We start from the raw sequence: 25,485 nt of genomic DNA, 5'->3' as shown, positions 1-25,485 counted from the left end.
GTGGACCATTAGAGGTTTTTAAGCAGAGGTTGGATGGCCACCTGTCATGGATGCCTTAGTTTAAATTCCTTATTGCAGGGGCTTGAAGCAGATGACCCTCAAGGTCCTTTCCAACTCTGCAATTCTATGATATGTGCCACATAATACTCTACACAACGCTGCCAGTGTGTTGTAGTGGTTAAGAGTATTTAACTAAGACCTGGTAGACCAGGGTTCAAATCTCCACTCCCACTGGGTGAACTTGGGCCAGTCACTGTCTCTTAGTCTAAGCTACCTCACAGGATTGTTGTGAGGATAAAATGGGGAGGGGGAGAACTATGGGTAGCACCTTGAGCTCCTTAGAGGGAAGGCGGGACAGAAATGCAAAATGAAATGATAAAATGAAATGGTAATTCATGGTGGGGGGCGGTCAGGGCATTTTCAGGGGAGAATCAGTAAGTGGGAAGGGATGATTAACCCTCCTCCTCCCGCTTACCTAGGGACGTGGGTGGCGCTGTGGTCTAAACCACTGAGCCTAGGGCTTGCCAATCGGAAGGTCGGTGGTTCGAATCCCCGCAACAGGGTGAGCTCCCGTTGCTCAGTCCCAGCTCCTGCCAACCTAGCAGTTCGAAAGCACGTAAAAGTGCAAGTAGATAAATCGGTACCACTCCAGCGGGAAGGTAAACAGCATTTCCGTGCGCTGTTCTGGTTTCGCCAGAAACGGCTTAGTCATGCTGGCCACATGACCCGGAAAAACTGTCTGCGGACAAACACCAGCTCCCTCGGCCAGTAAGGCGAGATGAGCACCGCAACCCCAGAGTCGTCCACGACTGGACTTAACTTTCAGGGGTCCTTGACCTTTACCTTTTACCCGCTTACCTGTTCATTTCTGAAACTCTCTTTCTTGGTGTTTTTAATTTGACCCAACCCCCAGCCCGCTAGACATCAAGACCAGAAATATGCCCAGTGAGGGAGAAATGGCCAGGAAGTTATTTGCAGGGTGGGGGGAATGGGTAGTATGGGAAGGGTTAGGTACCGCCCTCCCGCCTGTCAACTCTCCCCTAAAAATGCAGCCCCTGCTTCTACATTTGCAATACCTTGGCAAATGTGGATTAAGGAGCTCGCATTTGTCGAGATGTGTCATTCCGTCTGCCTTGGCCTATTTTGCAGAGGATGTTGGGATGAGAGATTAAAGAAAGAGAGACTGTCAGTGGTCTTGAACTCCTGGGAGTCAGAATAACAATAAATTAATGCACCCGCCCACATAAAGACCCTTTTTCACTCATTTAGAATTCCAAGGGCTAATCTTGCAAAATATTCATTAATCCATATTTGCAGACTTCCCACATATAACAAAGCATGCCCTCTTCAATATCAGCATGCAACATATATGGATGGTCTCTTTGGGAATCAATCCCAAGGTATCCCTCATTTCCCCTGGGGCTTAAAGCACTTTTGCCTAATGAAGCCCTTATTAAAGCGCTCTTTTCGGCTACTACAGCGCTGCAGGAGCTACTTTCCCCGTAGGTTCACCCCACATCTCTTGCGACCGCATGGATAGGGCAAATAACACGGGTCTTCCTTGTGGGGCCAGGACCCTCAAACCCACATCGTCAGACCCACCAGGCGGTTGCAGGCCTTTTGATGCAGTTGCAGTGCTGTGGGATGAACCCATAGTCGAGCTAGTAGCACAGCGCTGTAGTAGCACGCCAGGCAGGCCCAGCAAATGGATATGGGTACACACAGCACTTGGCAACAGATTTCGAAATTAGCCGGGCACCAGGCATGTTTTGCGACAGGCAGCCGGCCTTTTGCCAGGAAGTGGAGACGTCTGGTCTCCAGGTTTGGCACCTAACATCTCCATTTGGCTGGCTGGCGTGGCTGCAATGCCACGCCAGTCAGCTGGTCTGCGGGGCAGCACAGCACCAAAAGACATGCCGTGCTGCCCCCATACCATTTGCTTTGTAATCTTGCAAAAGAATTAGACATATCGTGGTGGCGACCATAACCTCCCTACCTGCTGCCACTGGTAGGGCAGCAGGTAGGGAGGCCAACAGTAGGGGGAGCCGAAGCAGAGGCTGCTGGTTCTGGTTTCGTCCCCATCCTCCTCCCTGCTGAGTTCCACAAAGACAAGGAGGAAGAGGAGAAAGCTGCCACAGCCAGTGCCACCCACTGGACTAGATGTAAGTAAGGAGACGGATGGGTATGGGGGATGGAGCTGATGGCAGCAGAGGCTGGCAGCCGGAGCTCCATTCGCCCTAATGCACCAGCCTCCATTGTCAGAGGCAGCCGGCTCTAGAGGGCTGCGACTGGTGCGGTTGTACCAGACGTACAGCTTCTGGGGCGCTGCAGCTGGTGCCACCACTATTATGTCCAATGGAAGGTGAGAGGTTTGGGGAGCGCCACTGCAATTTGAGGTGTCAAGGGCCACCACTGCCACTGTGCAGACACCTAGCACTGCAGGGAGAGAGGTGCCTTACACGAGCCACCAAAGTTTCACAAACCACCTCAACAAGTACAAAGAGGTTATCTACACATGAGTCCAGCTTTACGGACCACTGTTTGAAGGGTCTGTGGAGGATTGCCCTCTGCTTGAAGGGTTGTCCATGTCCATTTTGAAGATCAGGGCCCATAAAAAGTTGGCACCACCTAGTTGGCAGACGAGAGGTGTAGTATGGGGTGTGTGGTCCCGGATGCACATTTTTGATGGGGTGCAATGAGGGCCCGCTCCGACAGGCACGGAGCCCAGGTAGCTGAGGAACGGCAGTGGGTGGGTTGGTCTAGTGGGCAGGTGCATGGATGCAGCTGGCAAGGAGCCTATTTGAGGTGGGCTCCGTTCACCCTCCTGGTATGCGCCCCCACTTCAGCAGGAGGGCGTAACACTTGCCCTGCTCCGGGTGCCAGCAACCCACAGCATGCTGCTGCAGCAGACTGAGCAGGCACAAAGACCCTTGTTTTGTGAAGGACTGCCTTTCTATTTAAATTCTAGTGATTATTTCTAATTCTGCATCTATAGCCACGTATGCAATTTAAGAAAATCTTGTGGATATCCTGGTCTTCCTTTGCCTTCTTTTTTTCTGGAGGTATCTGTGTGCATTTCCTCTTGTGTGGTGGGGGGTTCACAAGGCCCCATAGGTAAGGAAAAGGGCCCCTTTGGTATATGCACGGGAAGCATTGTTAACAGCTACCTAATCTTGCCTTTGCAACCATTATACGTGACTCGGTTGCAGATGGCAGAGAAAATCAATCTGAACTGTCCTTGACCTCTGCTGAAAGTTATAAAGTTAGGGTAGATGCTCACAATCTGCCGGACACTGCCAGATTCGCAGGGGCCACAAAGACTTAGAATCATAGAATCATAGAATCATAGAGTTGGAAGAGACCACAAGGGCCATCGAGTCCAACCCCCTGCCAAGCAGGAAACACCATCAGAGCACTCCTGACATATGGTTGTCAAGCTTCTGCTTAAAGACCTCCAAAGGAGACTCCACCACACTCCTTGGCAGCAAATTCCACCGCCGAACAGCTCTTACTGTCAGGAAGTTCTTCCTAATGTTTAGGTGGAATCTTCTTTCTTGTAGTTTGGATCCATTGCTCCGTGTCCGCTTCTCTGGAGCAGCAGAAAACAACCTTTCTCCCTCCTCTATATGACATCCTTTTATATATTTGAACATGGCTATCATATCACCCCTTAACCTCCTCTTCTCCAGGCTAAACATGCCCAGCTCCCTTAGCCGTTCCTCATAAGGCATCGTTTCCAGGCCGTTGACCATTTTGGTTGCCCTCCTCTGGACACGTTCCAGTTTGTCAGTGTCCTTCTTGAACTGTGGTGCCCAGAACTGGACACAGTACTCCAGGTGAGGTCTGACCAGAGCAGAATACAGTGGCACTATTACTTCCCTTGATCTAGATGCTATACTCCTATTGATGCAGCCCAGAATCGCATTGGCTTTTTTAGCTGCTGCGTCACACTGTTGGCTCATGTCAAGTTTGTGGTCAACCAAGACTCCTAGATCCTTTTCACATGTACTGCTCTCAAGCCAGGTGTCACCCATCTTGTATTTGTGCCTCTCATTTTTTTTGCCCAAGTGTAATACTTTACATTTCTCCCTGTTAACGTTCATCTTGTTTGTTTTGGCCCAGTTCTCTAATCTGTCAAGGTCATTTTGAAGTGTGATCCTGTCCTCTGGGGTGTTAGCCACCCCTCCCAGTTTGGTGTCATCTGCAAATTTGATCAGGATGCCCTTGAGTCCATCATCCAAGTCGTTGATAAAGATGTTGAACAAGACCGGGCCCAAGACAGAACCCTGTGGCACCCCACTAGTCACTCTTCTCCAGGATGAAGAGGAACCATTGATGAGCACCCTTTGGGTTCGGTCAGTCAGCCAGTTACAAATCCACTGAGTGGTAGCATAGTCAAGACCGCATTTTACCAGCTTGTTTACTTGTACCCGGAGGGGACAGTGTAGCCCAGACAGGTGAAAGAGTAAGCCACCAATGTGCTGGGAAGCCTTGGGCAAACCACCACCACCAGCTCCGACTCCGAGCCTCTGCTTAGAATCTGCTCAATGGGAATAACAGTGACTTGCCTCACTAGAAGACCATGAGAGAAGGATCTCAAGGCACAGGCTTTGCCAAACTTGGGTCACCATGCTTTTTGGGGGGACTACAATTACCCTCATCTTTAGCTAGCAGGACCAGTGGTCAGGGATGATGGGAGTTGTAGTCCAAAAACAGCTGGAGACCCAGGTTTGGGAAACCTTGCATTAGACACGCTCAGAGTAGACCCTTTGCAACTGACATGCCTAAGTTGGTCATGCCCATCAGTTTAATGGGTCTGTTCTGGATAGGGCAAAGATTGGTTACAACCCACAGACACTGCAATACCAAGCACGTTTACTCCAAAGTAAGCTCCTGTGGGTTGTGTTCATAGAATCTCAGAGCTGCAGAGTTGGAAGGGACCACGAGGGTCATGTAGTCCAGCCCCCTGCAATGCAGGAATCTTTTTGCCCAAGGTGGTGCTCAAACCCAAGACCCTGAGATGAGGAGTCTCATGCTCTACCGACTGAGCTATTCAACTAACTTTTACCCAGAGTAGACCCATTGAAAATAATGGGCCTAAATTAGTCATGGCTGTTATGTTCAGTGGGTCTACTCAAAGTAAAAAAAATTGTTTCAACGCTTAGTTCTATTGAGCTCAGTGAGCTCTTGCTAATAAATTGTACTTTTGACCACTCAATCCTATGTGCATTTATTCAGAAGTGACTCCTGCTGTGTTCAGTGGAGCTCACCCAGAAAGCTAGAGAGCACAGACTGCAGCTGTATTCACGTTTTCCTGGGAGTAAATTCCATTAACTCAGTACCTCTGGGTTAATCATGCAGAAGCTTGGGCTGTTTAAAGCGCCACTGTGGTTAAAGAATGAACAAATGCAGGGACCTCACCAAACAACGCAAGAAAGAGAATCCTACATCACACACGGATATAAAAGGGCACAATGGTTAGTGTGGCAAATGCCGCGTCCCCCACACTGAGAGGCATGCGCAGCAGAACTCCTACAAGACATCCATGTACAAGGTATTAGATACAAGAACCTGTAACCTGCAAGATATTAAAACAGAGGAACACACGGAATTCTGTGGGCCACAAGTTCATAGTTGGAGGCAGAAAGCATAGTGGAACAACAGAATTAAGGAGTCCCAGACAAAATAATGTTTCTAATCTTTCCGTAACCACATGTTGCACAATGTGCAGAGAGAGGTGTACTGTACAAGTAAGAAACAGGTCATGCTATATTAGTACAAGAATCCACGATGGGACAGTATACAAGGAAGAAAGCTTTAAAGCCCCATAGTCCACAAAGGCCCACAGAGTACTGTGGGAAAATAATGTACTCGTGTGTGCGCACACGCATGCACACAGAGCATGCACACCAGCACCTCGGAAGCTACATGGCAACAAATCTACAGCCCAGCATGAGTTCTGCCGCGAGTGGGTGCCAAAGGGGCAGATCGCTCTGAGAAACGGCCGTGTGCCTGCTCACAGATGGACGGTGGCTGCCACACGGCTCATCTATATAATGTGATGGGGAATATGCACATGGAGACCTCGTGGCTACACCCACACGGCAATATGAGAACATACAGATGAATGCATATGCATCCAGGCTGACAAACTCAGAGCTGTGAAAACGCTACACAAGCTCACAAGCACACACACAAATATCTGGTTTATTCATCCGGAGGACATGAAGGAGGTTGGTTCAAGTCTGTGCCTTTTGCAAAACACACCTTCCACAATTGCAATTGTCAACGAATTTGCTTCTTCTTCTTTTTGGTAAAGGTGATAAAAGTGAAAGGCAGGGGAGGGGGAAATGACAGAGGTGTGCACAGATGAAGCGGGGAGGCAGCATGGAGGAAGAACAAGCATTGAAAAAGCGAGACGATAGAGGGCATTGAAGACCCAGCCGCATATGGGATACCATGCTCAAACCCACTTCAGTTTCCCAGGGTTTTGCAGACACCTCCCACACATTTCCACAAGCCGCTCTTCGCGGCCAGGAGGACTAGAAACTTGCTTTTGCATTTTGCAGGAAAGCTGCCGTGGGGACGGCGAAGACCCCAGGTCCTGTCCTTGTGCAGTAAAATCGCCAATGTGCACAGGCAGTTGCAGAGAAGCACACCTGCCGCACATAGTATATGGCATATGAGCATGTGTGCATGTGAGTGTGTGCGCTCACCGCGAGGCAGGTTTATTTATTTATTTATTTACCTGGCACACATTCCAACTGGATCCAGATCTGCTTAAAAGCGCCGACACTCCCTCGCCCCCACCCCGGCCATTCAGGAGAAGCATGCTCACAGCCTCTCTCACACAAGCACTTATTTGCCTCTCTATCTATGCACAACTGCAAGCAGACATGGAGACTGAGAGAGAGAGAGGGCTGTTCTTACAAAGGTATGGCCACAGCGAGGAGAGAAAAGCATGCACGACAGGCGTGCACAAGGGCAAATGCATGCACGAAGGTACGGATGCATGAGGGATGTGCAGAAGAAGATAGTGACATGCACACACACACACACACACACACGAGGGAAAAATGCATGCATGATTTTACACCTGCAGATTAAGCACACAAGGATGGCAGCTAGCACAATGGTGCACATAATGGCATACAGAAAGAGAGGATCACACAGCAATTTATGTGCACACCCTCAGTCGTACGGTACACTTTCCCCACCACCCCATGCTCCTTCTCCTCCTTTGTCTCTCAACCCCATTACTACCAGCACATCTGCACATGGCTACCAAAACGCACATGCCACCACAAGCATAGGCTGACAACTCTGGGCACCCATTCCCCATTCCATCCCGTATATAGGTCTACACGTGTGCAAGTGTGCAGACGCCGAGCTCAGCCCACATGCCTCAGCCAAGCTGCCCACCTTGCGCATGGAAACTCATGCCCGCACACCAGCCCCCCTCACGCCCATTTGCAGGAAGCTTCTGCACCCCAGTTTCTGGAAGAAGCTCCCCCCTCCCCACTCACTCCCCAGTGCCTGCTAACGGACAACCAAGACATACATGCGCGTGAGAAAGGCACTCACGCGTAAAGCACATTTCCTCACTCACCCCTGTGCCATAGTAGATGCGGCCCCACACCCCAGATCACAAGCGGAAAGCCCCCACATGGGTTTTTTTTTTTTGAAAGTGGGGGCTCCGGAGGGGGGCGTGGCAGGGTCCACAGAGGTGGCCGCACGCGGTGGCTCCGCTGTCACCTCCGGTGCAGCCCCCCACCCTATCCACTCCCCATGTCACAGCACCGCCATCCCCTTTCCCCGTCGTGGGAACCCCCAGCTCTCCTCCCCAGCCGAATCGGGTGACGTTTCGCCTCCCACGCGAGAAGAAGACCGACTCCCCCACGCACCCCCGCCAGGCGGTCGCTCCCACCCCCCCACACACACCCTGAAGCGGTTCACCCACGCGTGCAGCCTCCCCCCACGCGCAATCTCCCCGGTTCCCAGTTTAACCTCCCCCACCCCATCACCCCACGTTACCTGCCAAGGATGGGAGCCGCTCAGCACATGGTTTCCTTTCGGGGGGGACCCTCCGCCCGGTCCCCCCCACTCCTCCTCCGGCTCACCCCTCCTCCTCCGCCGCCGCCCGCCTCTCTCCGCCGGGTAGTGTCCTTGCGGTCCTTGCGCGGGGAGGTGGGCGGGGAGCGATGGGGGTCCAGATGTTTCCTCGGGGAAAGGGAGGGGCGCGGGAGAAAGCAGGCTAAGGAGAAAAGGGAAGGTGCCTATCTAGATAGAGAGGGAGAGAGCGGTCTTTGGGGGGTGGGTGGGGGGCATTCAGGCTCGCATGGCGGCGCCCTTTGCTGCCTGCGATCCGGGCAGTCTCCCAGGGCTGCGCTGCTTGCCAGCCGCTCCCTCCCTTGCCTGCCTGCCTGCCTCCCACCCTCCCAGCGCTGGAGCGAGGATGCTCTCTCTCTCTCTCTTTCAGCCGCCCCGCCCCCACCCCTGCTCCCTTTTTTTGCTGTTCAGGAATGCACGGTTCTGGCGAGCCCACCTCCTCTTCCCTCCCCAATCTCATTCATAAGGTCACGTGGGTGTGAATATTGGGAGGGGGCCGCTGGAGAAGGAGCGCGATCCGGCAACCACACCCCCTCCCCATCTTCGGCCACTTAAGCCCCAACCCCGCATCTCCTTTGCACACGCCCATCCACTCTTCCTCTCGCTAACCCCCAGGTCCTCACCCCGCATCCCCTCCCTGCAACCTCCCCCCCACATTTCCCACTCCCCTGAGGCGCCCGCGGGTGCCTCTTCTCCTCCTTTTTTACGTCCCATTTATCCATCATCTCAGATCTCTTCTTTTTCTGCTGCTGCTGCTTCCTCGGGGATCAGCCTCATTTCCATCCCTCCGTTTATAATCGCGCGGCTGCTCTCCCTTCCAGGAGCCTTCTCCGACCCGCCAGCATCTCTAGAACCAAGCCAGGCTCTTCCTCCCCACCTGCAGCCGCCTGGACAGGTGAGGTTTACATCAGTTTGGGCTTTCAGAGACAGAAAGTGAGAGCAAACTGACCTTGACCAAAAGGTACAGTTCCTTTCTCTTCCCCTTTGTACCTTTCATCCTGGCTGGCTGGCAGGTATGGATATTGGTCCCACCCTGAATCCCACTTCCATGCCCATATTTCCAGTTGTCCGTCTCCTTGCTGAGTATTTGGCCTCGCCTACAGGTACTGGGTAGGGACGCGGGTGGCGCTGTGGGTTAAACCACAGAGCCCAGGACTTGCAAATCAGAAGGTCGGCGGTTCGAATCCCCGTGACGGGGTGAGCTCCCGTTGCTCGGTCCCTGCTTCTGCCAACCTAGCAGTTCGAAAGCACGTCAAAGTGCAAGTAGATAAATAGGTACCGCTCTGGCGGGAAGGTAAACGGCGTTTCCGTGCGCTGCTCTGGTTCACCAGAAGCGGCTTAGTCATGCTAGCCACATGACCCGGAAGCTGTACCATATGACCCGGAAGGCTCCCTCGGCCAATAAAGTGAGATGAGCACTGCATCCCCAGAGTCAGTCACGACTGGACCTAACGGTCAGGGGCCCCTTTACCTTTACAGGTACTGGGAACCACCAGAATGGCTCGCAGCCTTCCCCATATCTGTCCCATCACTGGGTACCAGTCCTACTTGCTTATCCCAAGATGAGCAAACACCCCAAGAACCCCCATCCTCATCCCTAGGCTCCCGTCTTAGCTGGAGGTACCGGCCGTCCCTCCAGACTTCCAAGGAGATGGCTTGGAAAAGGCAGCATTGATGGCAGTGGTGTCTGTCACTTATTGGAGCTGATAGGGTGGAAGGTGGGGGAGCCAACAGTAGGTGGCGCCATAGGCAATGACAGGCAGAGGCAACTAATTTTGCCCCATCCTCCTGTCTACTGAGGTGTACCAGGACAAGACTGAGACTAAGGAGGAGGAGGAAGCAGCCACAGTCAGTACCACCCTCTGGGCCTGGTTGTAAGTATGAAGGCTGGTGGGATCCCAGCTGAGGTTGGTGAGGTTGTTCCCCGTTTCCCCTAATGGACCAACCTTGTGGAATGTATTAAAAGGTAGGGATGCCTGTGGGATCAATGAGGCAATGCCTGGCTATGAAACTCAATAACTACACTGAGAAATGAGACTCACAAAGGCAGATAATATGTGCACACAAGGCTGTACAACAGGACTCCAAATATTGCTGGACTACAACTCCTATCATTCCGAACCATTGGCCATGATGGCTGGGGCTGATGGGAATTGGAGTCCAACGACATCCAGAGGGAGCAACGCTTACCTAATTCTTCTGTGCAAAGCACATGACTCCTGGCATTCATTCATAATTTATTTGTTATAAGCATGCATTTTATTGTAAGTAGCATTTATTGTGTTTTTAACGGTTACAGCACAACGAAAAGTAGAAACAGAAATGCAACAGGAAAGACAAACTGGAGGAATTTACAGGAAAGCCTGCCCTATTCCAGGTATGCACATTATATGAAGGGAAAATAAAGAAGCAGTCAAGTTATCATTCCATGCACCCGAAACTTATGGGGATGATTGCCAAGAGAAGGTGCTCTTTGCTATATAGTAAATAAAAGCATGCCATACCATATAAAAGGAGTCCTTGCCTAAATTTCAGATTATGTGTGATCCCTCCCCTCCACTGCCCCATAATCGCCATGTTCCATAAAGAGATATATCATCTGTCCAATCTGAGGACAGATGTTTTCATGATACTGTATAAGTATTTTTATACCAATGTTCCATCATGTTCCCAGGGTGGCTCCCCCCCCCCCCAATAAAATAAAACAATTAAAATGTGCATTCAAAAATAAAATAAGCTGAAAGCCATAAAGTTATAAAAGCAATGGGAAACCTAGTTGCAGCTGGAAAAGCTCAGGAAAATAAAAAAGGTCTCTTCTACCAGTTATAAAGGACAATAAAGGACAATAAAGTTTAAAATGTGTGTGATGCTGTACTATAGCCAGCAATGGACACATTTAAAGCACACATGACCGAGCAATTGATCCTGGTTTAAGTGTGACTCTGCAGTATAGCCAGTGATAGGCATGGGCCATAGTCTCTGGCATGGCTGGCATATACAAGGTGTAAAGAAGCGAGTACACACTGATATCCTTGGGACGTAGACTAATTGGGGCAGGGGGGAAGGGCAGAGCGCAGGCACTCAGGATAGCTCAGTTGGCTGGAGTGTGCTGCTCATAATACCAAGGTTGCAAGTCTGATCTCCATATAGCAGGGGTCAGCAACCTTTTTCAGCAGGGGGCCGGTCCACAGTCTCTCAGACCATGTGGTGGGCCAGACTATATTTTGGAAGAAGAAAAAAAGAACGAATTCCTATGCCCCACAGATAACCCAGAGATGCATTTTAAATAAAAGCACACATTCTATTCATGTAAAAACACCAGGCATGCCCCACAAATAACCCAGAGATGCATTTTAAATAAAAGGGCACATTCTACTCATGTAAAAACACGCTGATTCCCGAACCGTCCACAGGCCGGATTGAGAAGGCAATTGGGCAGCATCCGGCCCACGGGCCTTAGGTTGCCTACCCCTGCCATTTATTTATTTATTTTATTTATTTTTTAAAGTTCTATACCGCTTTATGCCTGTCGTCTTTGTCCATGGAGTTTTCTTGGCAGGGATACTGGAGTGGCTTGCCGGTTCCTGCTCTAGGTGGATCACGTTTGGTCAAAACTCTCCACTATGACCTGTCCATCTTGGGTGGCCCTGCATGGCATAGCTCATAGCATCTCTGAGTTATTCAAGCCCCTTCGCCATGGCAAGGCAGTGATCCATGAAGGATCATTATCAGCATCTTAAAAAGCAGAGACATCACCTTGCCAACAAAGGTCCGTATAGTTAAAGCTATGGTTTTCCCAGTAGTGATGTATGGAAATGAGAGCTGGACTATAAAGAAGGCTGATCGCCGAAGAATTGATGCTATTGAATTATGGAGTTGGAGGAGACTCTTGAGAGTCCCATGGACTGCAAGAAGGTCAAACCTCTCCATTCTTAAGGAAATCAGTCCTGAGTGCTCACTGGAAGGACAGATCCTGAAGCTGAGGCTCCAATACTTTGGCCACCTCATGAGAAGAGATGAGTATTAAGATTCAAGCTTTAAGGTACTTTATGGTAAGATAAGGTTAAATAAATTAAGGTAATTTGAATAACAGAATATGGGGAAAGATGGAAAGGATTTGTTGAGTTAATTATTAGGTTAAATTGTTAAGATAAATTATTTAACAAAAATTGAGAAAGATGGAAAGAATTTGCTGAAATAACTAATTAAACTAGAATACAAAAAGGGAGGTGTGAGGAGGTCAATGAAACAAGCAAATGGAAGTTAAAGATATGAAATTTGGGATTTGTGTCTTATTTTCTTCTTTGTTTTGTTGTATTGCTGTATTGGTTTTTATGTTTTGCCCTTTTTCTTCTTTTTCATGTATTGTAGTGTTGTTGTTTTTCTTTTTTTCCTATTTTTCTATTACTCTGAAACTATGAATAAATATTATTTTAAAAAAAAGAGAGAAGAGAAGACTCCCTGGAAAAGACCCTGATGCTGGGAAAGATGGAGGGCACAAGGAGAAGGGGACGACAGAGGACGAGATGGTTGGACAGTGTTCTCGAAGCTACCAGCACGAGTTTGACCAAACTGCGGGAGGCAGTGGAAGACAGGAGTGCCCGGCATGCTCTGGTCCATGGGGTCACGAAGAGTCGGACACGACTAAACGACTAAACAACAAAATACTGCTTTATATAGGATCTTGCATTGCAGGGGGTTGGAAGAGATGATCCTCAGGGTCCCTCCCAGCTCTACAATTCTATGATTCTAAGCTTTGTATGGAAAAGGCCCTGTGTTTAATTCCCAGGATTGCCAAGAAGGGCTGGGAGAGATCCCATCCAGATGGGCCAATATTCAGACTCTGTATATGTTCCAATAAATGCTACTGCCATCTGTAATTCCCCCACATCGCATGTGAAACTTGCTATCTGACGTGCCTGGACCATGGAAATGCACACAAAGTTGGTGTTCAGAAAGACTGGTGAATTACATGTAAATACACTCCTATCCACTGGCAAATACTGACCTACCCCACTGGGATTGTAATTTATTTGTCATCTGCTCCCCACCTCCAGCTGTTTTGGACTACAATTCCCATCAGCCCTAGCCAGCTATACTATACTATGATACTGTGGAAGGACATGTGGATCCAGAATTGGCCTCCACAGTCACTTACGGACTCATTGTTAAAACCGTGTTTATGGAAGACAATCTTACTCGGCTATGAGTGATCGCCAAAGAAGACTACGATATCTATCTTATACAGTCGTACCTTGGTTCTCAAACTTAATCCGTTCCAGAAGTCTGTTCCAAAACCAAAGCGTTCCAAAACCAAGGCACGCTTTCTCATAGAAAGTAATGCTAAATGAATTAATCCGTTCCAGCCTTTTAAAAACAACCCCTAAAACAGCAATTTAACATGAATTTTACTATCTAACGAGACCATTGATCCATAAAATGAAAGCAATAAACAATGTACTGCAGTCACACAATCAATCAATCAATCAATCAATCAATCAATCAATCAGTAGCTGAACTGGGTTCCATACAGCCACAAAAACAAAAAGAGCCACAGAAATGCAAAATAAATAGCGAAAACAGACAGACAGTAATGCTCAAAACAGAAGTGTGGCACTCAAAATGAGCACGTTCAACTTCTGAAAAAAGTTCGCAAACCGGAACACTTACTTCCGGGTTTGCAGTGTTTGGATGCCAAGTTGTTTGAGAACCAAGGCGTTTGAGAACCAAGGTACCACTGTATCTTCTAATAGCAGCTCATTCTTGGAGAGCAGAGCTTTATGCAGCCAAACAACACCAGCAGCGTACAAGGAGATTAGCAGCAGGCTTGGGAGCACATCAAGATTTGCTGAAACAGAGCGCATGTTGCAGGAGGAAAACCCTCAATGGGGAGGGGACCCCAAAAGCAGGCATTAGAGGGGGACTGAGCGTGCTCATTGGGCATGGTGTGCTGACTGACTGTTGGAAACAGAAAACTGGGTGCAGTGGCAGTGATGAAGTTTGGCGTGTAAGAGGGCAGCAGCCACAACCACTCCCCCAAGGAGTATCCAGAACAGGAATTTTACCACCACATCACTAGCCTTAACTTTTCTTGTAGCCCAGCCTCAGCTCCTATACAAATGGATGCTTTAGCTGAGATGCAGTGGGTTGGACTAGATGACCCTCCCAACTCCATGATTCTTTGATAATTACCGGGAAGGAACCTCCATTGAACTCAGCGGTGCTTATTTCTGGCTGCAAAGGTTAAACGTGCAAAAGACTCCAAAGATCTTCAGCTTTTTAAATTAGAAGTACAAACATTCTTGCAAGGAAGGGTTACCATTCAAACCGCTAGTGTGGAAATAGGAGCCCACATGAAAGAAAAGGACCTGAGAGCCTCTTTTATCTCTTCATTCACCCCGCCTTCTGGCAGATTACTGCATTGCTCTTGCTCTGTCCTACAGCTGTGCTCCCTTGCGTTCTCGCTCCGCTCCACCACTGGGAAGGGATATTGGAATGGAGTATGCTGCAAAAGGGCACGGCTGGCTGGCAGGCACCCTGAACATGAGCACTCCACGCTGCAGTGTTACATTACGCTATATCGATCAGCCTTGCCTTTTAGCCCCAAACTGGCTTCCAGCAGAGCTCCTAGCAATTAAAACACTGTACATACAAAATGCTGCTGGAGGAGCAGCAGTCCTCAGCTGGGTCTGCATCCAGGTGTGACAGAGCGATGCCTGACAGCTGATTCCTCATCCCCTGGTGGCCTCAGCGATGCGAGTTAGTAGCTAAGGGAGGTTCTAAGCTGCGACTGGGGTGGGGGTGGGTTAATTGCTCACAGCCTTGCTAGACCAGACTAGTTTGGCATCCCCGTTTCCACCACCCACTAAGCGAAAGGTTATCACGCACACTGCATGCAGAAAGAGTAATGTGTTGGGAGCAACCCACAGACACAAAGCAGGGGCAATCACTGCTCATTGACCAAGGGAGACGTACACACAAACGCACAACATCTGCACTGTGAAAGGAGCTGACAAAAGTGCCCACGACAAGGTCACTTCCTGTTGAAACGTATTCTAAATGTGTGCAAATAAACACACGCTCAACTTTATTGTTTATTTGAATGGATGACTGTTTCCCCCCTCCAGTTTTCTGAATTAATTTGCTTCATTAATTTGTTTGTTTTTGTTTATAATGATAATAATAAGTGATTTTTCTGTCCTTACTGTTTTGTTAAGCTGCCCAAGGACCGTAAACTTATGGTGAAGGTGTTGGGTGGGCAGTTATTCCACTCTCCCAAAAGAGGAGTGCAGATTGACATGAAATTTGCAACTGCTAATTTATACGAATACACAGACATTGGGAAAGAGCTGCTACCATTTGAATAGAAATACAAGACACCTCACTCTAGTGGAGAAAGAAGACTGTTGCCAGGTGATCCGTGCGCGTTTTTGGTCCAGGGGCTGACTGTTGATGGACAGTTTCAAGAACTTTATTAGGGTTCCTTTTCTTTAAACCAGGCTTGGATTGGACAGCGCTTGAAAGTGAGGATGCTTTCAAAAAGAGGGCATTTTCCAGACAGAGCTTCAAACAGAGGACCTTTCTCTGTAGCCACCCAATGTAAGTGTGTGATATAAATTATATAGGTTAAGTAAATGAGGGGTGGCGGAAAACCCCACAGATAATGAATATATTTTTAACTTTTGTACTTTTAAGAAAAAAGCTAACCAAAAAGGAATAAATTAATCCAGATTTATGCTGGCCAGGTGACAACCCCAACATAACACAGTTCTCTCTCGCAATCCAACTTGGGTGAGGCTTTGGCCTGGCCTGCTTTTCGCATCTGGATTGAATTAGACATTCCGGCTTCTGGCTGGCTGGAGTTCTGTCCCTCCCTCCCCCCATTTCTGCCCCAGCCATCGCCTGAGCGGGCAGACATCGAGTGAAATCCAAGAAAGAGGGGAAAGAAGGAGAGAGAGGGAGACAGATCCAGTACGTTCTTGAGTTCATTGGGTGGGAGATTCGGGACAACTGACCTCTCGCCCTCCCCCAGCAAGTCCCGGTTGGAGAGAGACAGCGCCATGGAGATTTGGCCTCTGATGCAGCTGCTGCTATTGGGGTTGCTGCTGGGGGCGGCTCAGGGACAGAGGGATGAGCTGAGCTCTGAGGAGGAAAGAAGAGCCCTGATGCTGAAGGTGAGAAACTCCATTTCCCTGGCACCACCCCATCTCCTAACACAGGGACAAATACAGGGGCAGCATGGAGAGTGGTCTGCGCCAATACAATTTGCCAGGGGACTCGGGGGGGGGGGAACTGCCATGCTGGAAACAGCGTGTGAGTGCAAACCATACATTTAAAACACACAACCACTCAATGAATCCTGGGAACTGTAGTTTACTGAGCTACAGTTCCCAGCACCTTTAACAAATTACAGTCCCCAGGATTCCTAGCGGGGAAGGGATATATGATATGTATAGGGTTGCCATATGCCTGGTTTTTCTCGGACATGCCTGGGATTCCAAGGTCGAAATTACCATCCTGGGGGGGATTTTATAAAAATCGGGAAAATGTCTGGGCTTTCGCAAACAGGGGAGAAAAAGCTCAAAAACTTTTTGTGTGTTTCCCCCCAAAATAGCTTAACAGCCTTTGGGGCGATCTCCCCCCAAAAAGCTCAGCAATTGATTGTGTCCTGATTTTTTTACTTCTTGAAATATGGCAACCCTAGATACATACAGATCCTATGTTGCTTCCAGAATGACCGGCCTGCCCTTATCCAAGATGCAAATGTTTCCCAGAATCCATTAGGCAACACCAAAAGGATACTGGGGGTTCTCATGCCCTGCTCCCCACTGCAATCTGTCAAGCAATCAATTTATGGCTTTGCTTCAGGCAGCAAAATGTGTTGGACTGGGAAATGAACAAAGGAAAGCGAAGCCCTGTGTAGACATTAAGGCTTCATGCACACCAAATGTTTAACCCCCCCCCCCCGAATCCTGACACCTGTAGTTTGTTAAGGGCGCTGGAAATTGTAGCTCTTTGTGTGGTGGTGGTAAAATTACAGTTCCCAGGATTCTTTGGGTGGATGAATTTGATATAATATAATAATAATAATACAGTGGTACCTCGGGTTACATACGCTTCAGGTTACATACGCTTCAGGTTACTGACTCCACTAACCCAGAAATAGTACCTTGGGTTAAGAACTTTGCTTCAGGATGAGAACAGAAATTGTGTTCCGGAGGCGCGGTGGCAGCGGGAGGCCCCGTTAGCTAAAGTGGTGCTTCAGGTTAAGAACAGTTTCAGGTTAAGAACGGACCTCCTGGATGAATTAAGGACTTAACCTGAGGTACCACTGTAATTTATTATTTGTACCCTGCCCATCTGGCTGGGTTTCTCCAGCCACTCTGGGCGGCTTCCAACAAAGATGAAAAATACATATATGGTGTGTATACAGCCTCAGTGAACACATATGGGATGGAAATGGGATGGAGTGGGACCCACCATCAACCTCGCTCTCAGCTGCTATGTGGGAATGCCACATTCGGACTTGACGATTATTGCATTCATTTTCCTGGTTCTCTCCAAGAATCCGTTGTTACACCATTCTGGAAACCACAGCTCTGTGATGGGGAATAGGGCCTCCTAATAACTCTCAGCACCCTTAACAAACTACAGCTCCCAGAATTCTTAGGGGGACCGAAGAGGACAGGCTTTCACAAAACTTGCATATGCTAATTTATATGTCTAGATGCAAATAATTACTGTAATTGAAATAAAAACACAGTCCACCTTGTCATCGTGGGGAAAACTGTGCCCAAGTGACCACTGTGCCTGCTTGGTCTGCTGTCAATGATACAGACCCAACCAGTGTCCCTATTTTCCAGGGACAGTCCTGGGCTTACAGAAGCTGCCCTGGTTTCTGATTTGATTCTGGAATGTCCCACTTTTCCTTAGGACACCCCTATTTCCCCCTATGTTGGAGGGTATGGAGTTATGCGACACCCCCCAAGCCAATGAGATAAGTAACTGTACAACCATTAGAAGACATCTGAAGGCAGCCCTGTATAGAGAAGTTTTTTTCTAAAAAGTTTAATGTTTTATTATGTTTTTATATGTGTTGGAAGCTGCCCAGAGTGGCTGGGGCAACCCAGTCAGATGGACGGGGTATAGATAATAAAATCATCTTTACCTAGATAATAAAATTATTATTATTATGGAATAGGATGTCCCTATTTTCATCAGAGAAATGTTGGAGGGTATCTGATAACAGTTGACGGGCAAACTTCAAGGCCACTGCTGCACAGTTCTTTATCCTTATACCAGACCTGACAGTCCTTCAAACAGAGGACATTTTTAAAAGAGACAGTCCTCTGACAGCTTTCAAATAGAGGTCTGCCCTCTGTAAAATTGGACACGTGGCCACTCAAGTTGCGTAATGTTTAGACGCCTGCTCTGTGTTTTTTTCTTAGACATACTAGGATCTGGGGCAGTTCCAGCCTCCAACCCAAACATATTACTTAAGTCTCTCTCTCTCTCTCTCTCTCTCTCTCTCTCTCTCTCTCTCTCTCTCTCTCTCTCTTTCCAAGCTAGACCTACTTAGGCAGCCAGGAAAAAATCCAGTAGGTCTGACTGTACATGCATGTTCCTACTCAAGTAATTTATACAAAACTCTTCGTTTGCCCTGAACGCCTCTCTTGGGTCCCTGATCTGAATAATCTTACAGCTTGGATTCTGTCCTCTCCCATCCAGCCCTACAGCCATTGAACTCAGCCTGCTCTCACCACACAGACTCTTCTTTCCTTTTTGCAGAGGAGTTGAGGCCTCTGTCTTACACGCACCTGAAATTCGTGAGCTTAACAGGCCCTGGGAAATCCAGGGCAGGATGATAGGAACAGGATGACCTCACCTGTGCTGTGATGTCAAAACAAAAAACCCCCAAACCCCACACTCGGTGTTTGCATGCTTTTTCCTTCTTAAAGGGATGTTTCGATTTGAGCAAGGCTTTGTGTTTTGCTTGACTGCCAGCTGACCAGATGCCATCAAGCTGCTGCGTTCTTGTGACTGAGGTCTGGAACAAAGCCTGGATTTCTGAATCCTCTTGGACGCTAAAACATGGAACTCTTTTAGAAGCAGTAACCAAGTTTTGGGACTTGGCTTAGCATCTTCCGTGGATGGCCAAGTCAAAGCTTAGTGATTATCTAGTGTGCATTTGCGACCTCACTGTCTGCTCTGCCTGTTCCCGTCTGTTTCTGTTACTTAATATCTTGACAAACATAACTGTTTAAGCATCTCTAAAGCAGGAGTTCCCAAACTTTTCCGGGCCAAGGGTCCATAAAATTATCCCAGCACCTCCTACCCTATAAAAAGCATTATTCAGAAAAGCAGTATGCATGACTCATTAAGGAAGATAATCAGAGAATCGTAGAATTGTAGAGGTGGAAGGGACCACAAGGGTCATCTAGTCCAACCCCCTACAATGCAGAAATATTTTGCCCCATGTGGGGTTCGAACCCATGACCCTGAGATTAACAGTCCCATGCTCCACTGACTGAGCTTTCTGAAACTGAAAACCGCAAGAATTAATTGCACATTTATTCAAACTCCAATCAAAACTATTTAATTTAATTAATTTAACAAAACAGATTAACTTGGTCCAGCGATACCAGCTTTTCAAGGACTGATATAGCCATTTACACCTCCAGCATTCTCCTGTCACCCCCTTGCCTCTTAGAGACCCCCTCAGGGAATCCCACGACCCCCTAGGGGGGCAGTATCACCCACTTTGAAAACCACTGATCTAAAGTTTTGCCTGGATGGTTTCTGAGGTTGCACCTTATGCTCCTTCCATGCTTCTTTAGTTACACTTATCCTGTTTTAGGGAACGTAAGAAGCTGCCTTATACCTAGTCAGAACAAGGGTCTACATAGCTCAGTATTGTTGACACTAGCAGTGGCTCTTCAGGATTTCAGAAAGGGAACATTCCCAGTCATACCTGGAGTTCTTGGGGAATTGAACCAGGGACATTTCGCATGTCTTTTCTCTGAGCAGTAGCCCTTTCCTACTTGTTACCTCCCAACCTGAATGTAGCCTATCTGCCTGCAGCTTTGCTGTCAGCCTGAGGCTGCAAAAATCTGCAAGAGGTGGCCAGTGACTTGCATTCTATGGGGTTATCATGCAGGCTTGTACTACTAGATCCACGTTTCTCAAACGTGGGGCCCCAGCAGTTGTTGGAAGTTCTGATTTGATCCCAGAATGTCCTGGTTTTCCTTAGGACGTCCATATTTTCATTGGAGAAATCATAGAATTGTAGAGTTGGAAGGGACTCCAAGGGACATCGAGTACAAACCCCTGCAATGCAGGAATAATGTTGGAGGGTAAAGGAGTTATGCAAACCCCGAGCCAAGGAGATAAGTAACTATACAGCCTTTAGAAGACACCTGAAGGCAAGACACCTGTATAGGGAAGGTTTTTTTTTAATGTTTTGTGTTTCATTGAGGCATCAGGCATAAGCCTGCATTTTATTAATGTTTGATCAGGACTTGTATATTAAAGAGGGCTTAATTTTCAAATGTTTCATGCCAGGCAGAGAAAACCTTGGCCATTCTCCTAAGACAAGGGGCCCCTTGATTGATAGCAGAAAACAATTCTCAAAGTCGTAAAAGCTGAAAATACAGACTAAGAGCAGGACATTGACCCTACATGTTACAGAAGATAACAAAGGCAGAGATAAATATAATTAGGAATGGGCAAATAGTAAAATGATACCATGGGCCTCTCTTAAAACCTTGAGCTGTATTTTCTAAGGCCAGAGGCTTTTTAAAGCATCTAGCTGGGAAGTCTTTTTAAAACTGTTTCTTTCTTAAACTAATTGAAAAAGCAACTGGCTTGGCTGGGGAAAAAGAAGCTTCTTCCTATTTTATTTTGAGGCTGGAAAGGAGGCTGAAGGGGGGGGGAATGTAACTGAAGAGGTTTCTTTAAAAACTGTTTTTTTACTGAGTTCCTTCCTTGAGAAGCTTTATTCTTTTAAAAGGTTACCTATGATAATGTATGAAATATATTAGCTTAAATATATTGGCTTAAATGTAACTATGCAAAGGATTTAGAAAGTAACAAATTTAGATGTTAGATTCTTATTTCATAGAATCATAGAGTCCTAGAGTTGGAATAGACTACAGGGGCCATTGAGCTCAGCCTCTTGCCAGACAAGAAGACGCCATCAAATGCTGTCCAGATATATTAGCTGTCAGAACATTTGTTTAGAAACCTTCAAATGAAGGATATCTTTCAATGTTGATGTGAAACTCAAGATCCTTGACATATGTTTAAGATAAAAATTTAAGATTAACCATCTGTTTTGGAGGGCAAGGAGGGCAAGAGGTGAGCTGGTAATTAAGATTCCTTGTTGAGACACATGTAAGATATATTACTACTTATTTGTCATTTATAGATGTAACAATATATAGCTGTTTGTGTTCCTTATAAGGACAGGAGGATGTGGGTGTATCTTTTAGGATTGGATATAGCAATCAGCCAATAGGAAATCCAACCAGGCTGATTGAACAGAGGCAGCCAAAGGAGGAGCAAAGGGGCTGGATTAAGGAAATATAAGTGCTGGCCATTATGGCAGGAGGCAGGCCAGAGCTTGGTAATCATATACCACTGTGCCTCTTATTTATTTGTCTGACAAATAAATTATTATTTTAATTTCTCTGTTGCTGCGTTGAATATTTCATTCCAGCTAAGCGTTAACCACAAGCAGGGTGCTACATTTTATGGTGCCTGCGACTCGGATAAGTGGTCTGCTGGAACGCAGCGCCTTCGCCTCACTGGACGGGGTACAAGAGAGAGGACAACTGTGCCTACCCAGCGCGCACTGGAAAAATTTTTCCAGGGGAACGCAGCAGTCTCGTCTGTCTGATACCCTGCCCACCGACGGCGACGGACCGGGGGGGACCAGAGAAATAAACAGGGAACCAGCTAAGGGTAAGTGCACTAAGGGGTTTTGGCCCTCCAATTAATTGGGAGGAAGAGAAGTCCTGATCAAACTTCTGCGTCTCAGTAAAGGGGAACTGAGTACGCTAGGTGGCTGGGTATATCAGATGGTGGTCTGGTGGGGGAAAAGGGAAGAATGGGAGGTAGTGTGTGGTGAAGTATCTAGCGCATTGTATGTGTGAGAAAGTACAGAGCAATCTGTAGCTGACCTGAGTGTGGAGTGGGCAGTACTTCGGTTCCTGGTAAGGCGACTTCACCAGGCAAGGAAACCCACGAAGCGTGTGTGTGAGTGACTGAGTGGATACTTCACAGGGCCATACAATGGGAGTTGGGGGTTCAAAAGGGGAAAATACACCTCTTGAATGTATGTTAAATAATTTTAAGAAAGCCTTCTCAGGGGCATATGGAGTCAAAATGACGCCAGAGCGCCTGAGAACGTTATGTGAATTAGAGTGGCCGAAGCAAAATACTGAATGGCCATCTCAAGGAACCTTTGATATAAATTTAGTAAGCAAACTTTGGTCTAACATCGCCAAAGAGACTGGAGGGTGCCCAGAACAATTTTCATATATAGATTCTTGGCTGAGCACATTAAATAAAAATCCTCCATGGATAAGGGAATGCAAAGTCCAACGATGCAAATTATTGGCTGTAAAAGCCAAAGCTAGGAAAGGAATCTTGCCAAATAAATCCAAACCCTCCACCAGTTGTAACCCCAAGGCAAGAAAGTGGAATGAATAATGGGGCTGGAGTCACAGAACTTGATTCCTTGATAGATTATGATAAATATCTTCAGGAGGCATTGGAGGCCTATAATAAAGCCCAAGCAGAAGTGGTTATTCCATCTGTGAGTCCCAGTAGAACTCCATCTACAGTCTCTTTTAGTGAAACAACTGATTGCCTACCCCAAACCCCTGTACATCCAAGTCCTAGAGAATTATTACAGAAGTTACAGGGAGACCTTAATCGGTCAGCAAGCAATACAGCCAGGCGTATAAAGCTGCTAAAAGAACGCCTTGGGACAAATACCATCCCCTATGATTTGAGGCCCCTAGAGCAAGGCGAAGAGAAAGATCACGTAGTAGCCCCTCTCAGAAGAGTATTTGATGCACTTGAGGAGCCTGTGCTGGTTAACGGGCTACCTGGACCAAGGCCACCTCGAACGTCGACCCTCCAGTACATTCCATTCACGACTACAGATCTGATGAATTGGAAAACACACACCCCATCTTTTGCAGAAAAACCTCAGGCTATGATGGACTTGGTGACTTCAATAATAAATACTCATAGTCCTACTTGGACAGATTGCCGCCAGCTCCTGAATACTCTGTTCACCACTGAGGAAAGGAGAGACATAATTGAAAAGGCACAGATATATTTGCGTGAGCAGGCCAGAGTGGGAAATATTTATAATATTGACCGTCATCTCCAAGACAACTTTCCCTTGGAAGATCCTAATTGGGATCCAAACAATGTAATTCACCTGGCCAGACTTACCACCTACCGCCAGACGCTTGTGCAAGGTATCCGCAGGGCATGCCAGAAGCCCACTAATATGTCTAAAGTCTCAGAAGTAGAACAGAAACCAAATGAGAGTCCAGGAGACTTTTTAGAGAGGCTGCAAGAAGCCTATCGTATATGGACTCCTTTTGACCCTGAAGCCCCTGAAAACAGCAGAATGATTACTGCTACATTTGTGGCCCAGTGCGCTTCTGACATTCGTAAGAAAATTCAGAAATCAGAAGGATGGGAAGGGATGCTGATGAGCCAAATTATGGCCATTGCACGCCGAGTTTATCGGAATAGGGATGAGGCTGAGAAACAAGAGAAGAAGAAGTGGCAGAAGGAAAAGATGGTAATGCTAGCCACAGCAGTGAAGCAAGACTACCGCCCCTTAAATGGAGGAAGAGGGCGGGGAAGGAATCCGCCACTGGGAAGGAATCAATGTGCGAATTGCAAGAAGGAGGGTCATTGGAAGCGGGAATGTCCTGAACCCCTGAGGTTGGAAGAAGTACGCCTAGGCCCAGGCCCAGGCCCAGGCTCCGGCCCAAGAAACCAGGGACGGGGACGGGGAATGATCCGAGATGGAAGATATCAGAGACCTGGACAAGGACGGAGTAGGGACAATGTCATTGGACTGGCAGAGGAGGATTTTACCCAAGACTAGGAAAGACCGGACTCCATAAAGTTAGGCTTCCAGGAGCCCACGGTCACGATCCAATTAGGAAGCCATTTAATAGACTTTATGATTGATACTGGGGCTGAATACTCAGTACTCCCAGAACTATTGCAGAAAAAGGCATCCAAAAGTGTAGTCATTAAAAGTGCCACTGGTCAGTCAGCTAAGAGGTCTTTCCTCCAACCTTTGGAATGCCAGATTGGGGGACATCGTTTAACCCATCAGTTTTTGTATATACCTGAGTGTCCAATACCTCTCTTAGGTAGAGATATGCTGTCCAAATTGCAGGCCCAAATCACCTTCACTCCTCGAGGTCCAGAAATGAAATTGCCATCAAAGGCAGCAGGAATAATTTCCCTCTCAGTACCTAAGGAACAATCATGGCGCCTAATGTCAGCCCTGCAAGTCCAACCCACATTGGATACAGAGTTAAACAAGCTCCTCCGAACTCTACAGGTGCCACCAGGAGTATGGGCCGAAAATAGCCCACCAGGAATGGCCAAGAATATAGCTCCAATTGTAGTAACCTTAAAACCTATGGCTACCCCTGTATCTGTAAAGCAATATCCTTTACCCCGGCGAGCAGCAGAGGGCATCCAGAAACATTTGGACCGCCTATTAAAATATGGTCTGCTTAAGCCCTGCCAATCAGAATGGAACACACCCCTTTTGCCTGTTCGAAAACCTGGGACAGATGAATACAGGCCAGTGCAGGACTTGAGGCTCGTAAACCAGGCTATCGAGACCTTGCACCCAAATGTACCAAACCCATACACCCTGCTGAGTTTGATCCCACCAGAAGCAACATTTTTTACTGTATTGGACTTGAAAGATGCATTCTTCTGTTGCCGGCTGGCACCACAGAGCCAACCTATATTTGCCTTCCAGTGGGAAGACCCTTTGACAGGAACAAAAGGCCAGCTAACTTGGACGAGATTGCCCCAGGGATTCAAAAATTCCCCAACTTTATTTGGTACTGCCTTGGCGAAGGATCTAACAAGTTACCCCTCAATACCTGGAGAAAAGGTGGTTCTGCAATATGTAGATGACCTTATACTAGCAGCAAAGGATTTTGATACCTGTAAAGAAGGTACAGAGGAACTGCTCCACTTGCTCTGGGAAGCTGGCTACCGAGTTTCCCAGAAAAAGGCACAGTTATGTTTAGAAAAGGTCAAATATTTGGGCTTTGACATCTCACACCAACAACGAGCATTGAGGCCAGAGAG

General features: G+C 47.6%; 2 protein-coding genes across 7 annotated transcripts in view; one reads left to right on the top strand and one right to left on the bottom strand.

Moving 5' to 3' along the window:
* The window catches only part of SHANK1 (SH3 and multiple ankyrin repeat domains 1), a 113,181-nt gene extending 105,046 nt beyond the window's left edge, over positions 1–8,135 (bottom strand). For all 6 annotated transcript variants that reach the window (XR_014001253.1, XR_014001254.1, XM_081166015.1 and 3 more), the window contains exon 1: positions 8,035–8,135. The gene's annotated coding sequence lies outside the window, so the exon portion shown is untranslated. The remainder of the gene's footprint in view (positions 1–8,034) is intronic.
* A 7,848-nt stretch (positions 8,136–15,983) lies between these two features.
* The window catches only part of CLEC11A (C-type lectin domain containing 11A), a 30,479-nt gene continuing 20,977 nt past the window's right edge, over positions 15,984–25,485 (top strand). The window contains exon 1 of the mRNA XM_081166788.1: positions 15,984–16,283. Coding sequence (XP_081022914.1) covers positions 16,170–16,283 — 114 coding nt within the window. The 5' untranslated portion in view covers positions 15,984–16,169. The remainder of the gene's footprint in view (positions 16,284–25,485) is intronic.

Source organism: Podarcis bocagei (genome assembly GCF_964188305.1).
Source record: "Podarcis bocagei genome assembly, chromosome: 13".
Lineage (NCBI taxonomy): Eukaryota > Metazoa > Chordata > Lepidosauria > Squamata > Lacertidae > Podarcis > Podarcis bocagei.
The sequence above is the reverse complement of the archived record's forward strand: the minus strand, read 5'-3'. Positions and strand labels throughout refer to the sequence as shown.